Raw genomic sequence first — 22,595 nt, 5'->3', positions numbered from 1 at the left:
TCTTTTAAGAATTTTCTGCAATTTGTTGTGATCCACACAATCAAACATTTTGGCGTAGTCAATAAAGCACAAGCAGATGATTTTCTGGAACTCTATTGCTTTTTCAATGATCCAGGCATGTTGGCAATTTGATCTCTGGTTTCTCTGCCTTTTCTAAATCCAGCTTGAACATCTGGAAGTTCATCATTCACGTACTGTTGAAGCTTGGCTTGGAGAGTTTTGAGCATTACTTTGCTAGCATGTGAGATGTGTGCAATTGTATGGTAGTTTGAGCATTCTTTGGCATTGCCTTTCTTTGGGATTGGAATGAAAAATGGCTTTTTCCAGTCCTGCTGAGTTTTCCAAATTTTCTGGTATATTGAGTGAAGCACTATCACAGCATCATCTTTTAGGATTTGAATTAGCTCAACTGAAATTCCATCACCTCCACTAGCTTTGTTCATAGTGATGCTTCCTAAGGCCCACTTGACTTCACATTCCAGGATATCTGGCTCTAGGGAAGTCACACCATCATGGTTATCTGTGTCATGAAGATCTTTTTGTATAGTTCTTCTGTGTATTCTTACCACTTCTTAATATCTTCTGCTTCTGTTAGGTCCATAACATTTCTGTCCTTTATTGTGCCTATCTTTGCCTTAAATGTTCCCTTGGTATCTCTGATTGTCTTGGAGACATTTCTAGGCTTTCCCATTCTACTGTTTTCCTCTATTTATTTGCATTGATCACTGAGGAAGGTTTTCTTATCTCTCCTCTATTCTTTGGGGCTTTGCATTCAGATGGGTATATCTTTCCTTTTCTTCTTTGCCCTTTGCTTCTCTTCTTTTCACAACTATTTGTAAGTCCTCCTCAGGCAACCATTTTGCCTTTTTGCATTTCTTTTTCTTGGGGATGGGCTCAATCTCTGCCTCCCATACAGTGTCAGGAACCTCTGTCCATAGTTCTTCAGGCACTCTGTCTATCAGATCTAATCCCTCGAATCTCTTTGTCACTTCCAACATATAATCATAAGGAATTTGATTTAGGTCATACCTAAATGGTGTAGTGGTTTTTCCTACTATCTTCAACTTAAGTCTGAATTTTGCAATAAGCAGTTCATGATCTGAACCACAATCAGCTCCTGGTCTTGTTTTTGCTGACTGTATAGAGCTTCTTCATGTTTGGCTGAAAGAATATAATTCATCTGATTTCTGTATTGACCATCTGGTGATGTCCATGTATAGAATCTTCTCTTGTGTTGTAGGAAGAGGGTGTTTGCTATGACCAGTGTGTTCTCTTGGCAAAACTCTATTAGTCTTTGCCCTGCTTCATTTGGTACTCCAAGGCCAAATTTGCCTGTTATTTCAGGTATTTCTTGAATTTCTACTTTTGCATTCCAGTCCCCTATAATGAAAAGGACATCTTTTTGGGGTGTTAGTTTTAGAAAGTCTTGTAGGTTTTCATAGAACTGTTCAACCTCAGCTTCTTCATCATTACTGGTTGGAGAATAGACTTGAATTACTTTGATATTGAATGGTTTGCCTGAAAAAGAACAGAGACCATTTTGTCATTTTTGAGATTGCATCCAAGTACTGCATTTCAGACTCTTTTGATGACTATGGGGGCTACTTCATTTCTTCTAAGAGATTCTTCCCTACAGTAGTAGATATAATGGTCATCTGAGTTAAATTCACCTATTCCAGTCCATTTTAGTTCATTGATTCCTAAAATGTCGATGTTAACTCTTGCCATCTCCTCTCTGAACACGTCTAATTTGCCTTGATTCATGGACCTAACACTCCACGTGTCCAGCTATCCAAGTACTATTTACTAAAGAGACTGTCTTCTCCACTGTATATTCCTGACAACTCTTTCATAGATTCATTGAACAAAGGTGTTTGGATACCCATGTTTTAAAACTTTACTTTTTATTCCTCAACTTCAGAATGAGTAGTTATGTTCTCTTATGTTACACTTTAGTAAAATTATACATTCAGAGCATCTGAGTTGGACAAGTTACAGAAGATATAAATTATTATGTGGATGTGACAGATTCTGTTATTCTTGGGCTCTTTTGAGAGAGCTGCCCTTAGCAATGATCTACAGGAGTGAACAAAAGAGTAACAGGAAAATGGACTTTATGAGACTTAATAAATATTTCTAATTAATTACAAAGAATGGAATTAACTATAATACCTAGATGTGGAAAAGCAACCTGTGTCTTGTTTAGAGTTTCAGCATATTCTCTTAAAGATGTATTCACTTTAAATGAAGAAAAAAATACTACTTAACATCAGAACTTTTTAAGAGTTATATAACTTTAGCAAATTGTTTCAGACACTCCCTCCCCCACCCCAAAAAAATAATTAACCAAAGTCACTAATAAGTAGAAAGGGAGAGTTATAAGCCCCATCCTCTCTCTTTCAGTTTACAATTAGCAGGTCTATTATGCTTACTCCAGAATTGTGGCCTGGAGAATCCCATGGACTATATAGTCCATGGGGTTCCAAAGAGTCAGACTCGACTGAATGACTTTCACTTCACTTCCTTGTGTTTAGTCAGTAAGCAGAGACCTATTATCCTTAGTCTCTTGATGTCTGACTCTTTGTGACTCCATAGACTGTAGCTGGCCAGGCTCCCCTGTCCATGAGATTTTCCAGGCAAGAACACTAGAGTGGGTTGCCATGCCATCCTCCAGGAGATCCTCCCAATGCAGGATCGAACCCAGGTTTCCCACAACAGGTGGATTCTTTACCATCTGAGGCACCAGGGGAGCCCATGAACACTAGAGTGAGTAGCCTACCTTTCTCCAGGGGAACTTCCCCACCCAGGAATTGAACCAGCGTGTCCTGCTTTGCAGGTGGATTATTTAGCAGCTGAGCTACCCAGGTAGCCCAGCAGACGTATTAATGAGCAATAAAGGGGGTGGAAGGAAGGCAGCTTAAGAAAGAAAGAAAAAGGAGCAGAGAAAAATAATTTGTGAAAACAGGTTCAGGTCCTAGGCAGTTCAGATTGGGCTACCTCCATATGCTGTGTGGTCCATGATCACTAGAATTACAAGCTCAATTTCTTAACTGCTTCTTTGACCTTATCCAAGGAGAACTAAATGGACTGGAATGGGTGAATTTAACTCAGATAACCATTATATCCACTACTGTGGGCAGGAATCCCTTAGAAGAAATGGAGTAGCCATCAGGGTCAACAAAAGAGTCTGAAATGCAGTACTTGGATGCAATCTCAAAAACAACAGAATGATCTCTGTTCATTTCCAAGGCAAACCATTCAATATCACAGTAATCCAAGCCTATGCCCCAACCAGTAATGTTGAAGAAGCTGAAATTGAACGGTTCTATGAAGACCTACAAGACCTTTTAGAACTAACACCCAAAAAAGATGTCCTTTTCATTATAGGAGACTAGAATGCAAAAGTAGGAAGTCAAGAAACACCTGGAGTAACAGGCAGATTTGGCCTTTGAATACAGAATGAGGCAAGGCAAAGGCTAATAGAGTTTTGCCAAGAGAATGCACTGGTCATAGCAAACACCCTCTTCTAACAACATAAGAGAAGATTCTACACATGGACATCACCATATGGTCAACATTGAAACCAGATTGATTATATTCTTTGCAGCCAAAGATGGAGAAGCTCTATACAGTCAGCAAAAACAAGACCAGGAGCTGACTGTGGCTCAGATCATGAACTCCTTGTTGCCAAATTCAGACTTAAACTGAAGAAAGTAGGGAAAACGAGACCATTCAGTTCAGTCGCTCAGTCGTGTCCGACTTTTTGCGACCCCATGAATCGGAGCACACCAGGCCCCCCTGTCCATGACCATCTCCCGGAGTTCACTCAGACTCATGTCCATCAAGTCAGTGATGCCATCCAGCCATCTCATCCTCTGTCGTCCCCTTCTCTTCCTGCCCTCAATCCCTCCCAGCATCAGAGTCTTTTCCAATGAGTCTACTCTTCACATTAGGTGGCAAAAGTATTGAAGTTTCAGCTTTAGCATCATGCCTTCCAAAGAAATCCCAAGGCTGACCTCCTTCAGAATGGACTGGTTGGATCTCCTTGCAGTCCAAGGGACTCTCAAGAGTCTTCTCCAACACCACAATTCAAAAGCATCAATTCTTCAGTGCTCAGCTTTCTTCACAGTCCAACTCTCACATCCATACATGACCACTGGAAAAACCATAGCCTTGACTAGATGGACATTTGTTGGCAAATAATGTCTCTGCTTTTGAATATGCTATCTAGGTTAGTCATAACTTTTCTTCCAAGGAGTAAGCGTCTTTTAATTTCATGGCTGCAGTCACCATCTGCAGTGATTTTGAAGCCCCCAAAAATGAAGTCTGACACTGTTTCCACTGTTTCCCCATCTATTTCCCATGAAGTGATGGGACCAGATGCCATGATCTTCATCTTCTGAATGTTGAGCTTTAAGCCAACTTTTTCACTCTCCTCTTTCACCTTCATCAAGAGGCATTTTAGTTCCTCTTCACTTTCTGCCATAAGGGTGGTGTCATCTGCATTCAGGTATGACCTAAATCAAATCCCTTATGATTATACAGTGGAAGTGAGAAATAGATTTAAGGGACTAGATCTGATAGATAGAGTGCCTGATGAACTATGGACAGAGGTTCGTGACATTGTACAAGAGACAGGGATCAAGACCATCCCCATGTAAAAGAAATGCAAAAAAGCAAAATGGCTGCCTGGGGAGGCCTTACAAATAGCTGTGAAAAGAAGAGAAGTGAAAAGCAAAGGAGAAAAGGAAAGATATAAGCATCTGAATGTAGAGTTCCAAAGAATAGCAAGGAGAGATAAGAAAGCCTTCCTCAGTCATCAGTGCAAAGAAATAGAGGAAAACAACAAAATGGGAAAGACTAGAGATCTCTTCAAGAAAATTAGAGATACCTAGGGAACATCTCATGCAAAGATGGGCTCGATAAAGGACAGAAATGGTATGGACCTAACAGAAGGAGAAGATATTAAGAAAAGTGGCAAAAATACACAGAAGAACTGTACAAAAAAGATCTTCGTGTCCAAGATAATCACGATGGTATGATCACTCACCTAGAGCCAGACATCCTGGAATGTGAAGTCAAGTGGGCCTTAGAAACCATCACTATGAACAAAGCTAGTGGAGGTGATGGAATTCCAGTTGAGCTATTTCAAATCCTGAAAGATGATGCTGTGAAAGTGCTGCACTCAACATGCCAGCAAATTTGGAAAACTGAGCAGTGGCCACAGGACTGGAAAAGGTCAGTTTTCATTCCAATTCCAAAGAAAGGCAATGCCAAAGAATGCTCAAACTACCGCACAATTGCACTCCTCTCACACGCTAGTAAAGTAATGCTCAAAATTCTCCAAGCCAGGCTTCAGCAGTACATGAACCATGAACTTCCGGATGTTTAAGCTGGTTTTAGAAAAGGCAGAGGAACCAGAGTTCAAATTGCCAACATCTGCTAGATCATTGAAAAAGCAAGAGAGCTCCAGAAAAACATCTATTTCTACTTTATTGACTATGCCAAAGCCTTTGACTGCATGGATCACAATAAACTGTGGAAAATTCTGAAAGAGATGGGAATACCAGACCACCTGACCTGCCTCTTGAGAAACCTGTATGCAGGTCAGGAAGCAACAGTTAGAACTGAACATGGAACAACAGACTGGTTCCAAATAGGAAAAGGAGTACATCAAGGCTGTATATTGTCACCCTGTTTATTTAACTTATATGCAGAGTACATCATGAGAAACGCTGGCCTGGAAGAAGCACAAGCTGGAATCAAGATTACCGGGAGAAATATCAGTAGCCTCAGACATGCAGATGACACCACCCTTATGGCAGAAAGTGAAGAGGAACTAAAATGCCTCTTGATGAAAGTGAAAGAGGAGAGTGAAAAAGTTAGCTTAAAGCTCAACACTCAGAAAATGAAGATCATGGCATCTGGTCCCATCACTTCATGGCAAACAGATGGGGAAACAGTGGAAATAGTGTCAGACTTTTTGGGCTCCAAAGTCACTGCAGATGGTGATTGCAGCCATGAAATTAAAAGACACTTACTCCTTGGAAGGAAAGTTACGACCAACCTAGATAGCATATTCAAAAGCAGAGATATTATTTGCCAACAATGTCCATCTAGTCAAGGCTATGTTTTTTCCAGTGGTCATGTATGGATGTGAAAGTTGGACTGTGAAGAAAGCTGAGAACCAAAGAATTGGTGCTTTTGAACTGTGGTGTTGGATAAGACTCTTGAGAGTCCCTGGACTGCAAGGAGATCCAACCAGTCCATCCTAAAGGAGATCAGTCCTGGGTGTTCATTGGAAGGACTGATGTTAAAGCTGAAACTTCAATACTTTGGCCACCTTGTGTGTAGAGTTGACTCATTGGAAAAGACTCTGATGCTGGGAGGGATTGGGGGCAGGAGGAGAAGGGGACGACAGAGGATGAGATGGCTGGATGGCATCACCGACTCAATGGACATGATTTTGTTTAAACTCTGAGAACTGGTAATGGACAGGGAGGTCTGGCATGCTGCTATTCATGGGGTCACAAAGAGTTGGACATGACTGACTGACTGAACTGAACTGAAGGAGAAAATTGGATTTCTAGAGTTCATTTTTATGCAGAGCAATTCTACTAAAGCTGCTATGTAGCAGCTCCTTTTGCCATCCTTTCACTCTCAGAATAATAAACTACAACCACAGCCAACTTCAATAAACATCTTAATCTCTCAGACAAAGGATTTAGCCCCTCTTAGCCGCTGACAGTATTCCAGAACCCTAAAGAAATTCCAGAAGCATCATCTTTTTTTCCCCCAAATTTTGCTCAGATTCTGTCAAACCAGCTTGACAATTTGCTGTCAGGTCACTGTCATCTGGTTTGTCTGATATCAACCTGCTTTTTAGATAAATTGCCTTTGATTTTCTTGAATCTAGATATTTGGCAACTCTGTGTATCTGTATAAATATACCTCAAAGCTCAGAGTCTGACAGCTAAAAGTGCTAACTAATGATAACAATCCCAAATGCCCTAGGAAGAATATAAGATGCTACATACTGCTGAGTGCCAGTAATCATAGTGTAAAATTTTCATTTTCTTCCTTTCCTATAACCTTATAATAATAAAAGATCAGGTTAGACCTTTGTCTGCCTAGTAAAACAGGGTAATCAAACCATTTAAACACCAGCCAGTTCTAACACCCAAATAAATTCTCCCTACTCTCCTGTCCTGCCTGTTTTTGAAATATTGTCCAGGTTATAATGTGTTACTGTGAAACATTTGGTGCTCATGGTAAAGAATCCTCCTGCCAATGCAGGACCCAATCCATGGGTAGAAAAGATCCCTTGGAGAAGGAAGTGGCAATCCACTCAATATTCTTGCCTGGAGAATCCCATGGACTGAGGAGCCTGGCGGGCTACAGTCCATAGAGTTGCAAAGAGTTGAACATGACTGAAATGACTTAACACAGAGACACATATACATAATATGTTACTGTAAAACATTGGTGCTAATTGGTTTCTTTCTGATGATTAACAGGTTTTGGATTTAGGGAGATGGAAAGAATGTAGCCAGCCATATGATTTGCTGCAAAATAAATATAGCCTGTTTTACAACATGGTGCAAAACCTGGGTAAGGCAGAGGCCTCTGCCCTCATTGAAAGGGCAAAACAGGTGAGTCTGCTGCCTGACTTTGTAATTAGTTTGTCTCCAGCTTCATTCTTCAAAATCTCCACCTGGGATCTCTGTGCCCTTTCCAATCATAAACCTCCAGAGACTAAGCTTCATGACTGGGTCTTAACAAGACGTGGTGGGCAAGTCTGCTGAGAATCTGCAGTAGTGGTGGGGGTGCGGGGTAGTATGAGTGTGCTTTTCTATGCACACGCACACCTGCACTCAAGACAGATTTCAGATAGGACTTACCACACTTGGACCCTAGACTCACATTCCATTAGTGCACAGAACACTCTCATTTTGCAGACGCTTGGCGTTTCATTCTGATTGGCCCTCAGCACATTTGTGATCCAAGTGCTGTCAGAAACATCCATGAAATTTGATAGTTTAAGGAAAAAAAATTTGGAATATTTTGAGTCTATGAAGATTTACCAGGGAAAGGTATAAGTTGCTTCTGTTTCTAAGCTGTAAAGAAAACTCCTACACAATACTGTCACTTAATCCCTAATTCTATATTGTTTAAAATTTTATTCAATTATCCCCTCCCCAACACTGCTGCCTTTACCTTCCAGAAGAAGGTAGATTGTCATCAGGATAAATCAGGAGTTCACAATACCTTAACACGGTACTCTGGATGGTGCTTGAAGATGAGGTGGGCGAAAGCACTAAGCGCTGCACATGGTGTGAGGAAGGCACTCAGTGAGCGACATTCACTCACGTGGTGTCTTTTTCACAAAGGTGAGGTGGTAGTGTCTTGTACAGATGTGACAACTGAGGTCTAGTTTGAGGGATTTAGCGATTGTCATGAGGCCACCTGTAATTCATTCTGGAACAAGGTGGGATTGACACTGATGGGAAGATAGAGGGAGAGAGGGAAGGTGTGGTGTTCTTGCCACTTGAGATGCGTTGTTCAGGGTGGGATGAGTTATCTAGCTATATGTGATGAAGCTTCCTCACTGAAAATTTATCTCTGGGTATGAAATTATGGATGCATTTTACCTTCTTCATACTTTTCTGCCTTTCCCAGATTTTCATTTGTAAGTACAATAAAGTTACTTGTGTAATATTTAAAATATCTGTTAAAGAAAACATGCCTCAGTATCTATTTCTGTATGAAAGACTTACCTTAAAATGTGGCTTAAATTCCCTCTGTCACTGTTTCTTCTCAATCCTCCTTAGAAATGAGAAAATGCAGAGCAGTACCTTCCACTGTTCATGGGATAGGAGATAGCTTTGTGTAAGTACTGTATTGTATGCAAATGTTGAGAAACTGAACATGGAGCTCTGTATTTTTTTGTGCCTAAAATTCACAGAGTGCTTTCATCTACTAGCGTGTCTCCCAGTCAGAGTTTCCCTCCTGAGACCTGATAATCATTTATGATTCCCATATAACCTAGTCACAAATGAGTCAGGACTCTTACAAAACCTTTTGTTCTTTTGAACTTAGGCATTACACATCAAATACAGGTGTCCCCACCTATGTGTCTAATTGTTCATTTAAAAACTATATTATCCTTATATATGATCAAGATGTTAAGTAATGAGAAATTGATCTCAGAAGTTTAGATAAGTCCAGATAAGATAATAGGGTTCAACATCCTCACTTTAGAGGTGAGGAAACTAATTCCTCTTAGAAGAAATGTGGTCCTATGTATATAACTGGTGTTAAGCTAGTTTGCAGCAGATGCAGAATTAGAAATCTGTTCTTTAAGTATATGTTTTAGATAAAGTGTTACATAAAGAAGCAGACATCGGTCATACAGAAGCAGGTATAGGTCACAGAACTAGAAATCTTTTGATTCCTGATCTAGTAATCCTGCACCCACTCTAACAATATTAATGGTAAGTTACATTTGTGTGGTTCTATATAATCTATTTTACATAGCTCTCATGCATATGATTTCACTTAATCCTCATGACTGCCCTTTTTTATCCCATGTCATGGATGAAGAGATTGGGTCCAGGACTCACCCAAAGTCACAGAGCTGGTCCAGGGAGCACAGAGGGGGAATTTCTGGGGAGGCTGAATGTCGACCTAGGTACTGTGTTCTGTGCTGAGTCTGAGAACACTGCTCCTTTCACGTGGTAGCCAAGGTGGAGACGGTCACTCACATTCACAGGGTGACAGAACCTCACTCTTAGATTTCAGTCCTGCCACTGGCTCAGGCCACTGCTACAGAAAGAAATGCAGTTCTTGATTCTCATCCCATCTTGATATTATTTTTGCATACTTTGCATCCTCTTAGGATATACTGTCAGATTATCAGTTTTCTGAATTTGCAGGCATCAGTTATCAATGCCTTGTTCAGAGCTGTAACAGCAGGATGATTAGCCTATGTCACCAGGTTTTCACTCTAATAGAGCAGAATTCATTCATCTGAAGAGAAAACTCAACATCTGGGAGAAGGTGCTACCACATCACATTTTCTTGTACAAATAGTTCAGGTGAACTGATCACTGTCTGATTGACCCTGATCCATGAAATAGTAGAGAAAGTACCTTTTAGATTCATAAAGCTGAAGGGGGCATTAGTTTGCTAGGGCTGCCATACAAAGACCACAGAGCAGGTGACTCAAACAACAGAAGCGTATTTCCTTACATCCCTGGAGCCTGGAAGTTCAAGGTCAAGATGACGGTAGGGCTGGTTTCCTCTGAGGTCTCTCTCCTTGGCTTGGAGATCTGTCTTCTCTCTGTGTCTCACATGGTCTTCCCTCTGTTTGCCTGTGTCCTGATCTCTTCTTATAAAAACTCCAGTCTGTTAGATTAGGAGCCATCTATATGACTTCACTGTCACTTTATTAACTCTTTAAACACACTGTCTCCAAATACCATCACATTCTGAGGTATGGTGGTGTTTAGGACTTCAACATGTAAAATTGGAGGGGACACAGTTCAGCTCAAAGAATGAATGCCTGTCATCCATTCTGTTCTGTGATGAAGCAGATCTTATTGAGGTTTTCTGAAGTTTCTTTGTTCCCAGTGCACAACAGAGGCATGATTTTTTTTTAATTCATGAAATCACCTAATACAGCCCAGATGTTATGAAATTCTCAGGATCCTAGCTCTAGGAGCCTGGCCCAGTATGAATCAATGGAGGAGGCACATAGCATCCACATGGCCTTGTGTCCCTGAGCCTCAGGTCCTCACCTGTGTGTAGAGCGGGGATTCCAGCCTGGCTGGCTTCTTCACATGTTTTATTACAGGGATCAGATGAGAGAGAAGATGCTTAAGGGCTTTGAGAATATAGACCATTTTACAGTATTAAAGTGGGATCATATTTTAAAAGGCTGTAGACAGAAGACTTGCCTTCTAATAATAAAAAATATACCCATAGTTCTAAGTAGCTTTAGAGACTCTAAATCAAGGGTCCCCAACTCCTGGGCCAAACTGATTTGGTCCGTGGCTGTTAGGGACTGGGCTGCACAGCAGGAGCTGAGTGGTGTGCAAAGAAGCAAAGCTTCATCTGCTGCTCCCCATCGCTCACATTATACCTGAATCTCCTCTTTCTCGCCCTATCTGTGCAAACATTGTCTTCCATGAAACTGGGTCCCTGGTGCCAAAAAGTTGGGGACCACTGCTCTAAATAATCAAAATGTATTTATAATCATATATTTTAAAACACATGGTATATCTAATGCTATAAAATCTTAAAACTTTTAAAAATACTTTTTAAAAATTTATGAACAGCAAAAGAGACACTGATGTATAGAACAGTCTTATGGACTCTGTGGGAGAGGGAGAGGGTGGGAAGATTTGGGAGAATGGCATTGAAACATGTAAAATATCATGTAAGAAACAAGTTGCCAGTCCAGGTTCAATGCACGATACTGGATGCTTGGGGCTAGTGCACTGGGACGACCCAGAGGGATGGTATGGGGAGGGAGGAGGGAGGAGGGTTCAGGATGGGGAACACATGTATACCTGTGGTGGATTCATTTTGATATTTGGCAAAACTAATACAATTATGTAAAGTTTAAAAATAAAATAAAATTAGAAAAAAAAAATTTATGAACAAAAAGTAAATCACTCTCCACTCCTTTCATCACACAGCTCCCCCCCAAGGTGGAGCCCCAGCACCACTGTTGACTGTTCTGTTGAGATGGTCTGTGTATCAGGAAGAACTTGTGAATATGCGGTCTTCCTGTTTTTAAGCACAAATGATAGCTCTTCTTTCGTTTTTTCACTTAATATCTATCTTGGGTTACATCAATGCATATAGTTATTTTTTTTATGGCTACATAGTATTATGCTTTCTCCATTTCTTATTTCTATTTTTGATGATTATCAATCAGAGTTTATAAAATATAGGGGTTACAACCTGATATTAACACCCAAATTTGTTGTGTTCATTTTATGTGGGAAAATGAGAAACCCTTGAGCAGATGCTATTAATAGATTTCCCAGCCTCTTTTTCACTTTGTTTTTAATTTATCTCCAGGATTTGAGTCAGTAAAATGATTTTACTTATCAATTTACTCTAGTGATAAAGCATATTTGTTAATGAGAATGATCAGAACTCAAGTGTATCTACAGGTTGTTTGTCATTAAGTCCAGCCCCAGTGAAAGTTCTAATGGGGCTACTTCCTCCATAGAATAAATACACCCCTGGTTTTTCCAATTGTGCCTCCAGTAGTGATATGACTGCTCCACATGAAGAAATGGACCTAGAAATGTGTTGCCTTAGAAGGACTTTAAAACTCTTAAACATGTGGTTTTTGTCTTTTTATCCCCTCAGGTGCACTTTGAAAGGAAATAACCAGATATCACTCACCGTGACCGTGTGGTTATGAATGTTATGAATGTCCAGTGGACAGCCCTCAGCCTTAACAATGTTTGAGTCAACGTTGTGATTGTACCATGAGTTCATGTCTATTCCAAAGGCATTTTTCTAATAGATTTTTGTACTGCATAAGTTATATTTTACTTTTTTACACCAGCAACAAATATTCACATAAGATGTTAATCTGTAATTTTTTCTTCAACTTCACTCAGTGATTTCAAGCTCTTGCAAAAGGACTTATTATGTTTATTTATATGTTATACTGTTTTCTTTTATCTAAATCAAAGATGCAGGCCACCAAAAAAAGCTGTCTCCCAGGTTTTTTGTCTTGAGGGACTCTGAAGCCACATTTTCTAAGATTTGAGACAAAGTTGTCACAGATTTTTTTTTTCTTTTACTGTTCACAGAATTACATATTACTTTCCAATTATATCAGGGATTCTTGAAGACTGTGAAGTTGCCATTTTGTGTCACCACTTCCTTTACTAGAACTACAATCTGTTTTTCCACTCAGAGATCTCTGGTTAAAATACTACAGAGAAAACTAATAGGAAAAACATACAACACAAGTAGTTTAAGTAACATTATAGGAGAGAGAGGTGTTGCCCTCCAAAAAATACAGGACAATATTGTACGTTCATCTCCTGTGTCTCCTGCATCGAAGGCAGATTCTTTACAGTTGAGCCATTGGGGAAGCCCTCTAAAAGAGAAAGAAGAGAAAATATGCTTTCTCAAAGTAGGAATCTGTCCAGGGATTTGCTAATGAAGGACAGACATGTTCTAGACTGTCTTGTAGATAGAGGATTTTATATTTTTACAATTTAAAAAATTGTAGTAAAATATATATAACATAAAATCTACCATGTAACCATTTTTAATCATACAGTTCAGTGACATTAATCACATTTACAAGGTTGTGAAACCATAATTCTCTGGGTAACTTTTGGTAATTATATTCTTCCTATTCAGTGTGTTATTTCTGCAGAGTCATTTTGGTAAGTTTCATTTTTCTAGAAGTGGATCTGTTTCCTGTGAGTTTTGAGCTTGATTGGAATAAATGTATTCACAAAATCTTATATATTTAATCTCTGCAGCATCTCTGTGTTCTTTTGGCCTTTTAATTTTCTTTGAGCCTTCACTATTTTATGAATAATCTTGAATAACTCTTCCTGTTTTTTTAAATTTAATTTTATTTTTAAACTACATAATTGTATTAAGTCAACTTTTGCTTGATTGATGCTGTTTTTCTTTTTAGTTCATCATATTCTTTCTTTTCTTCAACTTTTCCTTTACTTTGAGATTTTTTTCTCTAAATTCTTAAATTGGAAACAGATTAATAATGTAATTATTTTTCTAATAAGTATATAAAGCTGACATTTTTTATAAGATCCACTTTAGCTATAACCTACAAGTTTTGATACTTACAAAACTTTGGTAGAAAAATTTTGTTACTTACAATCAATATTCAATGTATTATGTATTTTCTAATTCCTAATTTAATTCATTAACCATGTCTTTTACCCATGAGTTATTCATAAGTATAGTGTTCTCTAAATTTCAAATGCCAATGGATTTTTTCTATTAGATTGAATATGTGGACCTGCTAACATTCAACCTATTTTAAAGCTATAAAATGACACTTTCATGTGTTTCAACGTATTAGTTTTCTTTTGTTATTGATATATAACAATTTCATTTTGGTCAGGCAACATTAGATTGTGGATTTTAAACCAAGGGTAACCATATTCACACAAAAAGTCCTTGTTTCCACCATTTTGTATTTTATTTGGGGGTTTTAAAATGTTATAAGGACATGTGTAACCAGTAATTTTCAAATAAAAATCCTCCCTGAGTACTGGAATGTTTTCTGATGCATGTTGCAGGCTGGTTGTCTGGGATGCAGACTCGGATGGAGTTTAGTGCTGGGATGTGTATCAGGGGTGCCCTTCGGATCAACACTGTGGAATCAGGAGGGAAGAAACAAGGTAGGGCAGAGGGAAGGATCAAGCTGGATCACTGGCCAGAAAACCTGAGCTGACCCCATGGGAGTTTGGAGTGAAGATGGCCCTCCAGGTTTGTCCTGACATGTCCACTGGCCAGGCTGTCATACCTCTACCTGGATGGGTCATGGCATCCAGGCTGCCCCCAGAGGGGCTGGTGGTTTAAGGTCACCCACTGGCAGCACTTCTAGCAGCTGGACAGCGAGTCCTTGAAGGGAGGTCAGGACAACATGTCTCCATGTGCTCCCACGGCATGTATCACAGCTCCAGAGGTAGGTGATGAAGATGTACTGTGAGGGAAACGCTTGATGACTGATATGTAAGTCAAAATGATGACTCAGTGATTCTCGTCACTACACTCTGTTCTAAAAAATAGAGGACAAGGTCCATGTAGGTGAGAAATCTCATTTTCTAGGGTCAGGCCAGTTGTTACCTCTTCTAGGAAATCACCTTAAGCTCAGTCATCATCCTAGGTAACTCGTATGTAGGACCCTGAGCACCTCTCATCTGTTAAACTGACCCATACTTGGGTAGTGTCCTATTGTCTGGTATGGTGATTTTTAAGCAAATGGCCCTGTTCTTTCCATTTTACACAGGTATGTAAACTATGTAGCCTCCCCAGACTCTGAGTATTCATACATGGTCTGTTTTCTCACTAAACCAAGAGAGAAAAATATATGGAACTGTGCCCTATTCAGTTTTTAATTACATCTTCCAGCACAGTGTCTGTCACATAGGAGGTGCTCAGTTAAATGTTTGCTGAATGAATAAATGATAACTGAAAACAAGCCTTCCTTGTCAACTTTATAATTTTGACATTCTAAGAGGTAACTTAGGATAACAGACAGCCCTGGTTTTGGAGTCAGTCACACTCACCTGCAGTTCTTTCTCTGCAACTCAATAGCAGTGTGGGTGTCCAAAGAATATACTGTCCAGAGTGGGACACTTGAGAGTCAAGTTAAAATGATAACCTGCCAAGATGCCAGGGAAATAAACTAGCACCATCCTTGAAAAAATGGACTATAAACACCCTACAGCCATGTAGCCTTAGTTACATGCCCAAGCAAGTATCTTAATCTCTGAATCTCTTAATCTCAGCTTCTTCATTTGGAAGATGGATATTATTCCTGAGCTTGGAGTTCTTTGGTTGGGATGATGGATGGACCAAGAGCATCCAGAGACACAGGGTGGAATCACTGACCTTGGTGATTCCTAATCACTGGGAGAGGAGAACAAGATGAGTGTGGATGAAGGAGGTTTGTAGACTGTAGAAGGTGTATTTGAGGAGGTCCTCATCTGATGGCCTAAACCAAGCTGTTCTTCCTTCACTTGTAGTTAAAATGACATAAGCCTACAGGGAGGAGCACAAGCTCTGGAGTCAGCCTTCCAGGCACAAATACTGGCTCTAGGCATTGCTGACTGGGTTTGGATACGAATTCTGCTTCTGTTAATCATGAGCTCTTAAGGTTGGGAAGTCCACTGTGCTTCAGTGTCTTTGTCTGAAAGTTGACATGGGGATAGCATGGTTCACAGAGGATTGCTGTGAAGATTAACTATGACGGAGACGCTCACTGTGTGGTCTGTGTACTAGTGCCAGTCCATGAACTGTTTGTAACCAGGTTAGAAGTAAGTACAGGAAATTCAAGAAAGCTGGAAACTCAGAGCCATCAGCTATTGCCATGGCATCCACACTTAGGATGGGTGGGATCCTGAACAGTCCAGAGACCAAGTGTGAGTGTTGCATGTGCAGGGGGAGGTGCACACTAGCTGTGCACAGTGAATCAGTGATTAGGTGGCATTGGCTGAAAATGTAAAATTAAGTAAACCTGATTCTCAAACCCAGACGGGTGAGAAACTCTACTTTTGAACACTGCTAGATGTGTGATTAGCTGTCAGTACTACCCTCTCCAGCACTACCCTCTTTCTGAATTGTTACCATCATATTTATGTGTAAAATTAGACCATATGGACTTTCAAAAGGCCCTACTATACATTATCAATATTTTTAATAGCATTAAAAAGTTAGAAATAATTAAATACCTGTTCAAGTTTAGAGGGTTTTTTCCCAAGTATAAAAACAATACTGTGCATATATTTATACCAATTCTATTCTTGAATCAGTAGCATGGTCCTAATGAAGAAGGTACCTGGAAACACAGCACAGTTGTGTTTTAAACCCTTCATAATTTTTTGTTTAAGCACAAAGTTTTATGTGTAAGCTGTTAATTTTCCTTTAAAAACAAAGAATATGGATTAACTGAACTTTTGCTTTTTAAACCTAATGTTCTAAGGAATTTTTTTTTTTTTCAAAAATCAAAACAACAATGGGTGTTGAAAGCTGGGAGAAAGATATATTTGAATTTAGAACTGAAAAAAATAACATTACCAGAAGGAATAACATGCCCCAGCCCTATGAAACCTCCATCTATAGTCCAGGCCCATCTGACTTGCTTTAGGAGTCAAATAGGGATTGTGTGATTTTTTTTAACAACCAAAGTTAAGACTTAGACACACTAAGAATGTTTTACACAAAGTTTACATTGTATGGTTCTGACCACCAATTCACTTTTTAACTCAGCAACCATGCTCACTAGTATCCATTCCATTAGGCGGAGGCTTTGGATATTACAAACCAGTGTTTTATCCAATAGTTAATCATATTTAAATTTTGAGGATTGTATGAAAAACATTTTTAATTAAATTTTGAAGAATACCTAGAAAAGAAATGAGTCTCTGAGATGGAGTTTGTATCACATTAGAAGTGTTGTAAGTAATGATAAGAGGATTGAAGGGTTTTAAACCCTATATTTTACAATAAAATTTTTAAAAATCCATGAATTTATACCGATTCTGATAAGATATAAAATTGGAAAGGAAAGCTCTTTTTTGCAGTAGAATGCCAACTCACAAATGTAGAAATATTGACAGAATAGTACCATATAGCAGCCATCATTGTCATAAATAATTTAGACAGAATTCATCATTAGCTGAATACACGGTGAATATTTGGTGGGTTGGGGAAGACATGGAATTTTCATAGAGTCAAAATACCTTCCCAGATTAATTCTTTAGGAATGAATTGTATTTTTAAACTGGAAAAATCTGGTAGACACCAGGCTAAGCAAATGACCAGAGCTAATGTTACTAATAATGAACCTACTGACACCCTTGGCTTTTTTTTCTTGTTTCTTTAAAAATTTATTTCATTGAAGTACAGTTGATTCAGTTTACATATAGTAGATTCTTTTTCAATTTTTTTCATTATAATTTATCACAGGATGTTGAATATAGTTCCCTGTGCTATAATGTGGGACCTTATTGTTTATCTAATCTATGTATAAATTGTTTGCATCTGCTAATCCCAAACTCCCAATCTATCCCTCTCCTATACCTCCTCCCCTTTGGCAACCACAGATCTGTTCTCTACATCTAAGTCTGTTTCTGTTTCACAGATAAGTTCATTTTTGACCCTCATGGCTCTTGATGTGTGAGACAATGACAACAGTACATCATTTCTATGGTTTCTTGACTGCCACCGCCGCCCCCCCCCACCCCCCCCCCACCCCGCCAGGCCCCATGAAGAAGAAAGCATTTGTTGTTGTTGTTGCTCAGTCACTCATGTCCAACTCTTTGCGACCCCATGGACTGCAGTAAGCCAGGCTCCTCTGTCCTTCACTATCTTCTGGAGTTTGCTCAGATTCATGTCCATTGAGATGGTGATGCTGTCTCATCCTCTGCCATCTCTTTTCTTTTTGCATTCATTCTTTCCCAGCATCAGAGTCTTTTCCAGTGAGTTGGTTCTTTGCATTAGGCGGCCAAAGTATGGGATCTTCAGCTTCAGCATCAGTCCTTCCAGTGAATTGTTGTTCAGTCACTCAGTTGTGTCTGACTCTTTGTGTCCCCATGGACTGCAGCAAGCCAGGCTCCTCTGTCCTCTACTATCTTCTCAAATACATGTCCACTGGGTTTGTGATGCTATCTAACCATCTCATCCTATGCTAATCCCTTATACTTTCTCCTTCAATCTTTCCCACTACTTGGGTTATTTCCAATAAATTGGTTCTTTGAATCAGGTGGCTAAAGTATTGGAGCTGAAGCTCCAGCATCAGTCCTTCCAATGAATATTGAGGATTGATTTCCTTTTGGATTGACTGGTTCAACCTCCTTGCAGTTCTAGGGACTCTGAGGAGTCTTCTGCAGCATCACAGTTTAAAAGCATCAATTCTTCAGTGAGGAGCCTTCTTTATGGTCCAGCTCTCAAATCCGTACATGAATACTAGAAAAAACATAGCTTTGACTATACAGACCTTTGTTAGAAAAGTGATGTCTCTGCTTTTTAATATGATGTCTAGGTTGGTCATAGTTTTCGTTTCCAGGAGCAAACGTCTTTTTAATTTCATGGCTACAGTCACCATCTGCAGTGATTTTGGAGCCCAAGAAAATAAAATCTTTCAGTAGTTCCAATTTTTCCTTTTCTATTTGCCATGAAGTGATGGGACCAGATGCCATGACCTTAGATTTTTTAATGTTGAGTTTCAAGCCAGCTTTTTAACTCTCATCTAGAGGCTCTTTAGTTCCTTTTCACTTTCTGCCATTAGAGTGCTATCATCTGCCTATTTGAGGATGTTGATATTTCTTCCAGCAATTTTGATTCCAGCTTGTAATTCATCCAGCCTCGCATTCATATGATGTACTCTGCATATAAGTTAAATAAGCAGGGTAACATTATACAGCTTTGTTGTAATCCTTTTCAATTTTGACCCAGTCAGTTGTTCCACATCCACTTCTGAATGTTGCTCCTTGACCTGCATACAGGTTTCTCAGAAATCAGGTAAGGTGGTCTGGTATTGCATCTATTGAAGAATTTTCCACAGTTTGTTGTGATCCACCACTTTCAGTTCAGTCACTCAATTGTGTCCTACTCTTTGTGACCCCATGGACTGCAGCGTACCAGGCTTCCCTGTCCATCACCAATTTCCAGAGCTTGCTCAAACTCATGTCCATTGAGTTGGTCATGCCATCCAACCTTCTCATCCTCTGTCCTTCCCTTCTCCTCCTGCCATCAATCTTTTCAAGCATCAGGTTCTTTTCCAGTGAGTCACTTCTTTCCATGGGGTGGCCAAAGTATTGGAGTTTCAACTTCAGCATCAGTCCTTCCAATGAATATTCAGGACTGATTTCCTTTAGGAGGGACTGGTTTGATCACTGCAGTCTGAGGGACTCTCAAGAGTCTTCTCCAACACCACAGTTTTAAAGTATCAATTCTTTGGCGCTCAGCTCTCTTTATAGTCCAACTCTAACATCCATACATGACTACTGGAAAAACCAAAACCTTGACTAGATGGATCTTTGTCGACAAAGTAATGTCTCTGCTTTTTAATATGCTGTCTAGGTTAGACATTGTTTTTCTTCCAAGGAGCAAGCGTCTTTTAATTTCATGGCTGCAGTCACCATCTGCAGTGATTTTGGAGTCCCCCAAGTTAAAGTCTCTCATTGTTTCCATCATTTCACCATTTATTTGTCATGAAGTGATGGGACTGGATGCCATGATCTTAGTTTTTTGAATGTTGAGTTTTAAGTCAACTTTTTCATTCTCATCAAGAGGCTCTTTAGTTCCTTTTCGCTTTCTGCCATAAGGGTGGTATCATCTGCATATCTGAGGTTATTGATATTTCTCTCAGGCAATCTTGATTCCAGCTTGTGCTTCATCCAGCCTGTCATTTCACATGATGTACTCTACATATAACTAAGCAGGGTGACAATATACAGCCTTCACATACTCCTTTCCCAATTTGGAATCAGTCTGTTGTTCCATGTCCAGCTCTAACTTGTTTCTTGACCTACACACAGATTTCTCAAGAGGCAGGTAAGGTGGGCTGGTGTTCCCATCTCTTTAAGAATTTTCCTCATTTTGTTGTGATCCACACAGTCAAAGGCTTTGGCATAGTCAATAAAGCAGAAGTAGATATTTTTCTAGAACTCTCTTGTTTTTTCAATGATCCAACCACTATAGTGTAGTCAATAAAAGTCAATAAAATCAAAGGCTGTACTGTATTCAATAAAGCAGAAGTAAATGTTTTTTTGAGTAGAGACTATATGGACTTCCTGATCCACTATAGGAAAACTCCACCCACCTTGCCCTAGAGCTCCACTGTTCTAAGGGAGGCCTGTGGTCCAGCAGCATCAGCTTGACCTGGGAGGCTATTAGGAACACCGAACCTTGGTCTCTACCCCAGACCTGCTGCTGCTGCTAAGTCACTTCAGTCATGTCTGACTCTGTGCGACCCCAGAGACGGCAGCCCACCAGGCTCCCCGTCCCTGGGATTCTCCAAGCAAGAAAACTGGAGTGGGTTGCCATTTCTTTCAATGCATGAAAGTGAAAAGTGAAAGTGAAGTCACTTCCATCCATGGGATTTTCTAGGCAAGAGTACTGGAGTGGGTTGCCATTGCCTTCTCCGACCCCAGACCTACAGACTCAGAGTCTCCAGATCACAAGTGAGTCCTGCTCACATTACAGTTTGAGAAGCACTGGTTTAGAGGCCCTGCTCAGATCATCCTGTGGTTGCACCCCCTCCCCCCACCAGGTGCAGGCAGCCAGAGAGAAGGTGGTTTGGCCATCTAGAGCCCCTCCCCTTCCAGGCCATGCTCTTAGCACCTGGACCTAGAATCCTTGCTGAACCCCCTGCCAGAATCCACTGAGTTGTTTATCAAAACTTTAAATTCCCAGGCCCCATTCTGTGACTCTTTGGATCAGATCTTTGGGGCTGGAGTCTAGGACTCTGCATTCTGACCACTCTGCTGGTGACTCTGATCTATAGCAGAACTACAGGAGTACTTATAATGGGGGTGGGGGGTCAGGGGTAGGGTGTGGATAGGAGCTGCCCCGAGGGGCAGGAAGTGCAGGGAGAAGAGAAGAAGGTCCCAGGTCAGAGAAAGTTGCTGACCACGAGCTCACACCTTCCTGCTTCTTTCATGATTCTCCTCACAACCTGGCCTGATCCCACCCCCAGAAGTTGTCTGCTGGGAGAAGCTATCAGAACGGGGCAAAGGTGTCCTCCTGCAGACCTTGGGGCTCTCTGGGGCTGCCCTGCAGAAGGAAGGACCTGAGTCAGGGGCAATAGGAGCAAAGGGGCTGCGAGCACCTGGAGGGACCACACGGACCCACCTGAAGGGTCAGGCTGAAGCCGCTGAGCAGGTCTTTAAGCAGGGAGACCTCCTGGTCTTGCCGGGACATGGGAGGAACGGGAACAGATTGTGCAGTCCCACCAGGGCTCAGAGGCTGCATCAGTCAGTTAGGGGTCAAATGACCTTGATCAAGGTCCTTAAGCTCTGTAGGCTTGTATTTTTGTCTCTGAGATGGGGATCCTAATACCCTCTGAGCTTGTGTTAAAATTAAACGTGATAGTTAAATAAAAAACACATCCTGCCACACAGAGAAGGATAAGAGGCGGTTACTGCTTATTAGGAAACTTGTCACCTTACAAGTCAGCACTTCCTGATGCTTGGTATCATAAGCACTTGTCACTGGCTGATAAGACCAATTTCCTCAAACCCCAGGCACAAGAAGTCTCCAGTCACAGACATGTGCCAGACCTGCACTTGGCCAGTGACCTAGAGCTCCCTGAGCTTCCCTGTGCAGGATCAACTCCTGAGGTTACTGCAAAGCTGCTCATCACGTACAGTTCCCAGGATTTCCGTCCCAGCAAGCTACACCTAGGGAATCCTGCTCTTAGGGTTTTGCTGAACTACAGCTGGGCTTTCAGGAAACCTCCAGGGACAACTATGCCATACTGAAAACTACCACCAGGGGGAAGCAGAATCCAGGCATCCAGGTGAGCAAAGGGTTTCGAAAGGCCATGAAATGTGGGCCTGTAGGCCACACAGGCAACTAGAAGGGTGGGGGGCCCGAGCTTCATCCTCCCCATCTACCCAACCCTCCACACACAGAAAACACACACTGCTGCTCCTGCAGGATCACCTGATCACGTTTACTGTTTCATTGTCCAGGTACAGTTCTTTAGTGCTTCCCTTGGTGGCTCAGACAGTAAAGAATCTGCCTGCAATGCAGGAGACCTGGGTTGCTGATCCCTAGGTCAGCATTTTCAGACTTTCACTCTCTCTCCAGCCTGAGCTCCAATGTGTCTTAATCCCTTTCAGTTTCTT

At 40.7% G+C, this 22,595-nt stretch overlaps 1 protein-coding gene across 1 annotated transcript in view; it reads left to right on the top strand.

Moving 5' to 3' along the window:
• The window catches only part of LOC133258053 (ATP-binding cassette sub-family C member 4-like), a 170,082-nt gene extending 155,789 nt beyond the window's left edge, over nucleotides 1-14,293 (top strand). The window contains 3 exon segments of the mRNA XM_061434392.1: nucleotides 7,518-7,652; nucleotides 12,388-12,453; nucleotides 12,455-14,293. Of these exon segments, the coding sequence (XP_061290376.1) occupies nucleotides 7,518-7,652; nucleotides 12,388-12,453; nucleotides 12,455-12,502 (249 nt within the window). The 3' untranslated portion in view covers nucleotides 12,503-14,293.
• Nucleotides 14,294-22,595: the final 8,302 nt, after the last annotated feature.

Source organism: Bos javanicus, chromosome 12 (assembly GCF_032452875.1).
Source record: "Bos javanicus breed banteng chromosome 12, ARS-OSU_banteng_1.0, whole genome shotgun sequence".
NCBI classification, from domain to species: Eukaryota; Metazoa; Chordata; class Mammalia; order Artiodactyla; family Bovidae; genus Bos; species Bos javanicus.
This window is presented reverse-complemented; position numbering and strand designations above follow the sequence as displayed.